A 5,989-nucleotide genomic window follows, 5' to 3' on the forward strand; every position below is an offset into this window, starting at 1 on the left:
TATTAGGTTCATCCCTGCCTGGGTGCTGAGACCTGACACAATTTGGTGCACAAGCTGGAGCTGCCAGAACCCAAAGCGCTGGATCTCCGAGCAGGTCCCAAATGGCCTCTCGGGTCATGGTGACCCCTTTGCCCTGTTTCACAGGGCGTGTTTGGGAGTTACCAACCCCAAAAGCTCCCCAACTGGAGCCAAACTGGTGTTAGAAACAAGCAGGGAGTTAAAAAAAATGAAAATTAAATAGCCACATGCTGGAGGATGTGAAGCAATAAATCGCTGGTTTATCAGCCCATCAAACGTATTTTTGCTTGGCTTTATATTTAAAAAAAAAAAGACAATAACCCCGCTGGAACAGGTAAAGCTGCTTTATTTTTGACCAAGCTGCATTTTTATTGAGCTTTGTCCTCAAGCCAGCGGCTCTAATTGTGTTTTATTGCTGCCCAAGGATCTTGTGATGGGGGCAAATCATTTTTCCCTGAGCTAAGGCGGACAAAACACCTTGGTCTGGCGTTATTTTGTGTTTCCTGGCAAAGCTCTCCCCTCCATCACAGGGTGAAGTAATTGAGCTGCCAGCGGAAATAAATGGGCGGTGATTTGCTCTGGTCCCAGGTGATGATGGATGATGTGGCTGAGAGCACCCCAAAACCCACCCCTGGCATTGGGGTCCCCCCCTCTGACTTCTCCTCCTTTGCCTGGCAGGAATTTCCTACGAGATGTCATGTTCAGTGGTGGCCCTGACAGTCCTTATGCCAAAGCGATGAGGGGGCAGATCACCCTGTCCCAGGTGAGCCCTGGGGACCAGCTGTGGGGTTCAGAGCGGGGTTCAGATGGTGTTGACAAGGGGTTTGAGTGGGGCTTAGATGAAGCTTGGATGGGGCTCAGATAGGGCTTGGGTGGAGCTAGAATGAGGCTCAGGTGGGTCTTAGAGGAGGCTCAGAAGGGGTTCAGAGGAAGCTTGGATGAAGCTCAGATGGGGCTCGGAAGAGGTTTGGATGGAGCTCAAATGGGGCTCAGATGGGGCTGGGGAAGGTGCTGGGGGGAGCCAGCTCCAGGGTGGGCTGTGCTTTATTCCTGAGGGTCAGTCGAATGACTCTGGGTCTGTTTCCCAGCTCTGCTCAGAGGTGGAAGAAGGTTGCAAACATCACGCCTCCGCCTCAGGCATTGTCCTGCCGCCCACCTTCTCTGTCTCCCAGGCCTTCAAGAAGATGACGGCTGAGGGGACGGTCAATGCCCCCCTTCTGCAGGCAGCGAGGGTGCTGCGGAGGAATGGTGGGTGCTGGGTGGGAGCTTTTGGGTCGGGGTGCTGGAGTATGGGTGCTGTTCCTCTCCTGAGTAGGTCCCGCTAAGGGAGTTCCTGGTTGGCCCCACCACGGGAGTCCCTGGTCAGTCCCATCATTGGGTCCATGGTTGGTCCCTCGTAGTCATCTGAGCTCAGTCCCCAGCAGCTCCATGTGCCTGAGCTCTGGTTCACGTCCTACTTGCTTTGGGACGGTTGAGCTTTGTGTTCCTGGGACTGCAAATTGGGAATGAGCTCCTGCTGAGCATCTGTGGATCTCCTGCTGGGGTGGCCTGGTCCAGTCAGAGCCTCACAGATCAGAGGTTGGAAGTTGGGAAGGTCTGAGAAACATGGTTGGGGAGGGGAGGTGGTGTCAAATGCTTGGAGCAGGAAAGCCAGCGCTCCCTGCTCTGCCCTTCCCAAGGATTTAAGACCTGTGTGCTCACCAACAACTGGGTGGACGACAGTGCTGGGCGGCTCTTCACGGCCACACTCATGAACCTCCTGCGCCGTCACTTCGACCTGGTGATCGAGTCCTGCCGGCTCGGAGTTCAGAAGCCCGATCCCGAGATCTACACCCACACCCTGGGTGTGCTGCAGATGAAGCCACAGGAGGTACGAGGCCATCACCCCAAAACAGGGCATGGAGGGTCCCTCTGAGCACCCAGAGTCCAGTGACCTCCCGTTCCCGGGGTGCTGAGCTCAACTCTTGCTGGTACATCTTCAGGTCATCCTCCTGGATGACATTGGGGAGAACCTGAAGCCAGCCCGGGAGATGGGCATGGCCACCATCCTCGTCAGGGACACCAAAACTGTCTTGAAGGAGCTGGAGGAGTTCTCGGGCATCCAGGTATGTTGAGAAGGTCTAGGTCCCCTCTGTCCCTTCAGCTCCTGGAGTCTTCTGGGTCTTGGCACGATGTGGTGCTGGTGCAGGACTTGTGGGTGTCTTTGGAAATGGATGGAATGGGGGCTGTGGTCTCCCGCAACCCAACCTCATCCCCTGGACCTGCTGAGCCATGTCCACCTCAAATACCTAGCTGTCTCACCAGCAGCAAGGTGGTGGAGATTTCCCACAGAGCTCCAGGCTTGCTCAGGAGCTCACCCTGTACTCCTCACCCCCGCAGCTTCTCACCCAGGAAGAGCCGCTGCCAACTGCATGTGATCCAACTGACGTGACCCACGGATTTGTGCCCATCCGGGTAGGGCGAAGGGGTGAAGAACAAGGTGTCCCCAGGCTTGGCAGTGCTTGGTGGGGTCCTGGGGAGGATTGAGCCCTGTGCAAGGTTGTGCCAGCTGAAGGGTGACTAGTTGCATTGTCCACTCTCTGGTGTGGGCTGCTCCGGGCGAGGGATGCTGAGCTGCCCCATCGTTCAGGTCTTCTCCCCAGGAGCTACAACGTGCTCGTGTGGTTCAGGGATGCTGGGCTGGAGGTGGTGGCGGCCTCCCACTTCTGGTGACCAGCGATGGGTGGAGGGTTGGGGGATGAAGCCATGTCGCCTGCACCCAGTGAGGGCTCTCCCCGTCCCTTCCAGCCCGGTGTCCAGCTGCACTTTGTGGAAATGGGACAAGGCCCTGTCATCTGCCTCTGCCATGGCTTCCCTGAGTCCTGGCTCTCCTGGCGCTACCAGGTGATGGAGGAGATGGGGAGGAGGGTGGACCACAAAGTTGGGGCATGGTGGAGGTGGGGCACAGCCACCACTCCTGGAGCTGTCCCACCACCCTGCCTTGAGGGGCGCAAGGGGCAACTCAGGAGTGTTCTCAAAGCCCAGAAGCATTCTGCAGCCTCACTAGCCCATGTCTTCTCTCCTGGGGACATCTCTGGGCTTGTTGGGGTGGGCAGATGCTAGGTGGGTGCTGGCACCAGGAGACAGTGTGGTCCCAGGGTTGCCACATGCTCAGAGGCTGCTGCTTTTCCTCCTAGATCCCAGCTTTGGCTGATGCCGGCTTCAGGGTGATCGCTCTGGAGATGAAGGGCTATGGGGAGTCCACAGCTCCGCTGGGTGAGCTGGCTTTGCTGGGGGTTAGGGAGGGCAGGAGGCATGTGGGGCTGGAGCTGCCAACCACAAAGCCAAGGAGATGGGTGGAGAAGTCTTCTCATGGTGGGGTGGAAGCTGTTCTGCCCCTCCTGCAGCTCTGGTGGCTGCAGAAGACATCCATAGCTACAGGTGGTGGTTAAAACGATGACAATTCTGTCTTTTGTGCAGACATCAGAGAATATTCCCAGGAGCAGATCTGCAAGGTGAGGAGCTGCAGGGCATGGGCAGGGCGAGGAGCATGTGGGCTGGTAGGGCAGGATCTGAACTCTTCTCTCCTCCCTTCCCCAGGACCTCACGATTTTCCTGGACAAACTGGTGAGGAATGCCCCATGATGGGTCCCTTATTTGCAAGACTGGGGTGTGTGTTCCCTGGCTGCCCTTCACCTCTTTCTTCCTATGCTGGGACATCTGAGCTCCCTGTTCATTTTGGTCCACAACCCTTGGGGTAGCACCAAGCCCCGTGGGTGGGATTTGAAGTGAGGATGTTCCTTGGAAGGGTCTCCGGCTCTGTATCAGCTTGTCCCAGATGTTGTGTCCTTGGGGAAGGGCTGGTGGCACCTCATTTGGGTTTGGTAAGGGCTGCATCTCCTCTGTCCCCCTTAAACCCCAACTGTAGCAGCTCCCAAGTGGCTGGGGTGGCCGAGGGGAACATCGCTGCTCCTCAGCATGGCTCAAATCCGGTGTCATCTCAGCATCTGACCCACTTTGGGAGTTCTGGGATTAATTCCTATCCCCCAGAAGGCAACAGAGTTGATTTCTGCACCTTTTAGAAGAGATGAAGTGGAGGGGGAAAAGGCCCAGCCCACAAATACCAACATCTCCAGGGCTTTTTCCTTGCCAAGTGGCTTCCAAGGGAACGAGGCCTTCAAAAAGTGCTGAAGAAAACAGTAACTTGAGAAACAAAGGGGAAAAAAAAAACCCTTGAGGTTTTGCCAGGGCTCCTTGTGCGAGGAGCAGCCAGCATTGGAGCAGGGATGGGTTTTGGGAGGGGACCAAGGTGGGCATTGCGGGGGCTGCTCTTCTGCCCTCCCAGGGGGGTCCTTCTCCCTGCCCTGGGACAACCCAGGAGATTCTGGAGGAAGATAAATGGCTTCATGTGGTGATTGAGCCCATCTCTGGGATGTGGAAGATGCTGGGTGAGGGTGGAATGAAACCCATCATCGCAGGGAGGGACCTGCTCCGCCCCACAGGGGAGGAGGGAGTTGCTGGGACACACCCACCCCAAAAACCCTCTGCCCACCCCGGGGGGTGTCTCAGATGCTGGATTTCACACTGTGGGCCTCGCTGGGAGAGGGGATTTTAATTACACTTCTAAATATCAGCTAATTATGAACCAGCTCCTGCGTTGTCAGGTGTTTAATTGGATTTGTTTGTAGGTGCCAAGAGGGATGAGGAAAATGGGATGGAGGAGGTGGGAGCAGCGAGCTTGGCATACCCAGCTCTGGGCAGGATCCTGCTGGGCTGTTAGCAGTGGTGGGGGGGACCCGTACGGGGGATCCCAGGAGACAAGCAGCCTCCAGGTGTGTTCTTGGTGGATAAAATCAGCTCCTTTTCCTCTGGAGGGTCCAGGCACTGGAGATGTTTAATTAAGTCGGAGCAAATAGCGCAGGGGGATCAGGCAACGCTTGTTCCTTGGGAGGAAAAAAAAAAGGATTAAGAAGAAAAGGGGGAGAGGAAAGGCTATATTGCTGTTTTCTGGTCTCTTTGCTGCTGCGGAGGAAGGCATGTGGCCTCCTGGGTGCTGTTTGTGGGTGTCTGGGCTCACAGCCCCCCTCCCCACAGGGCATCCCGCAGGCGGTGCTGGTGGGCCACGACTGGGGTGGTGCCGTGGTCTGGAACATGGCTTTATTCTACCCCGAGAGGGTGAGGTGGGTCCTTGGGGACACCCCGGTCCCCCTCCCACCCCAGTGGGTCCCTCCCAGGGGGATGGGGCAGCCCAGATCCTGTCCTGTCCCTGGGGTCTGGGTGCGATGCTGACTCTGTCCCCCTTCCCCACAATGTCGCAGAGCTGTGGCCTCGCTGAACACCCCGTACCGCCCTGCTGACCCCGCTGTGGACATCGTGGAGAAGATGAAATCTAACCCCAACTTTGATTACCAGTTCTACTTCCAGGAGCCGGTGAGTCCAGGACCACCATTTTTATCCTCCACCCTTCTTTTGGGGCTTAAACCCCCCCACCAAATATGGGGACATGCCTGTGTCAGGATCCACAGTTCATGGCTGGGCATCGCCTGCCCCACTGTGGGGGCACACTGTGGGGCTCTTGATGTCACCTCAGCTGCAAACGGCATGTAGTCCCCCCTACCAGATCGTGTCCCCATGTGAAAAAAACACCCCCAACCTCCACCTGAGCCCCAATGGGTGGCAGGATCTGTCCCTGAGATGGGCTGGGACCCTGGTGAGGGGTTGACATCACCCACTGTGCTTCCTTCACCCCCACCCCGTGCAGGGTGTCGCAGAAGCGGAGCTTGAGAAGGACATTGGCCGCACCCTGAAGGTCGTGATCCGCTCCACGCGCCGGGAGGTAGGGCTGCATTCGGTCAGCGGTCAGTGGGGACCAGAGTGAACACGTCCTTGTAAGCAGCGGTGCAGGATCTGCACCCCTTTAGGACTTGACGCTGACCCTGAGGAGGGATTGAGAAGGTGCCTGGGCGGGGGGACAGCCCAGCCCTGGGCATCC

At 57.2% G+C, this 5,989-nt stretch overlaps 1 protein-coding gene across 1 annotated transcript; it reads left to right on the plus strand.

Annotated features, from left to right (window-relative positions):
- Positions 1 to 696: 696 nt before the first annotated feature.
- EPHX2 (epoxide hydrolase 2, cytoplasmic) lies at positions 697 to 5,855 on the plus strand (the record flags this gene model as incomplete). The annotated part of the gene is made up of 12 exons (XM_010135286.1): positions 697 to 781; positions 1,107 to 1,266; positions 1,698 to 1,888; positions 2,001 to 2,123; positions 2,398 to 2,472; positions 2,806 to 2,901; positions 3,195 to 3,273; positions 3,478 to 3,512; positions 3,598 to 3,624; positions 5,092 to 5,177; positions 5,316 to 5,427; positions 5,759 to 5,855. Coding segments are annotated over 12 exons (1,166 nt in total), but the record flags the coding sequence as incomplete, so codon positions are not given.
- Positions 5,856 to 5,989: the final 134 nt, after the last annotated feature.

Source organism: Buceros rhinoceros, unplaced genomic scaffold (assembly GCF_000710305.1).
Source record: "Buceros rhinoceros silvestris isolate BGI_N320 unplaced genomic scaffold, ASM71030v1 scaffold42554, whole genome shotgun sequence".
Classification (NCBI taxonomy): domain Eukaryota; kingdom Metazoa; phylum Chordata; class Aves; order Bucerotiformes; family Bucerotidae; genus Buceros; species Buceros rhinoceros.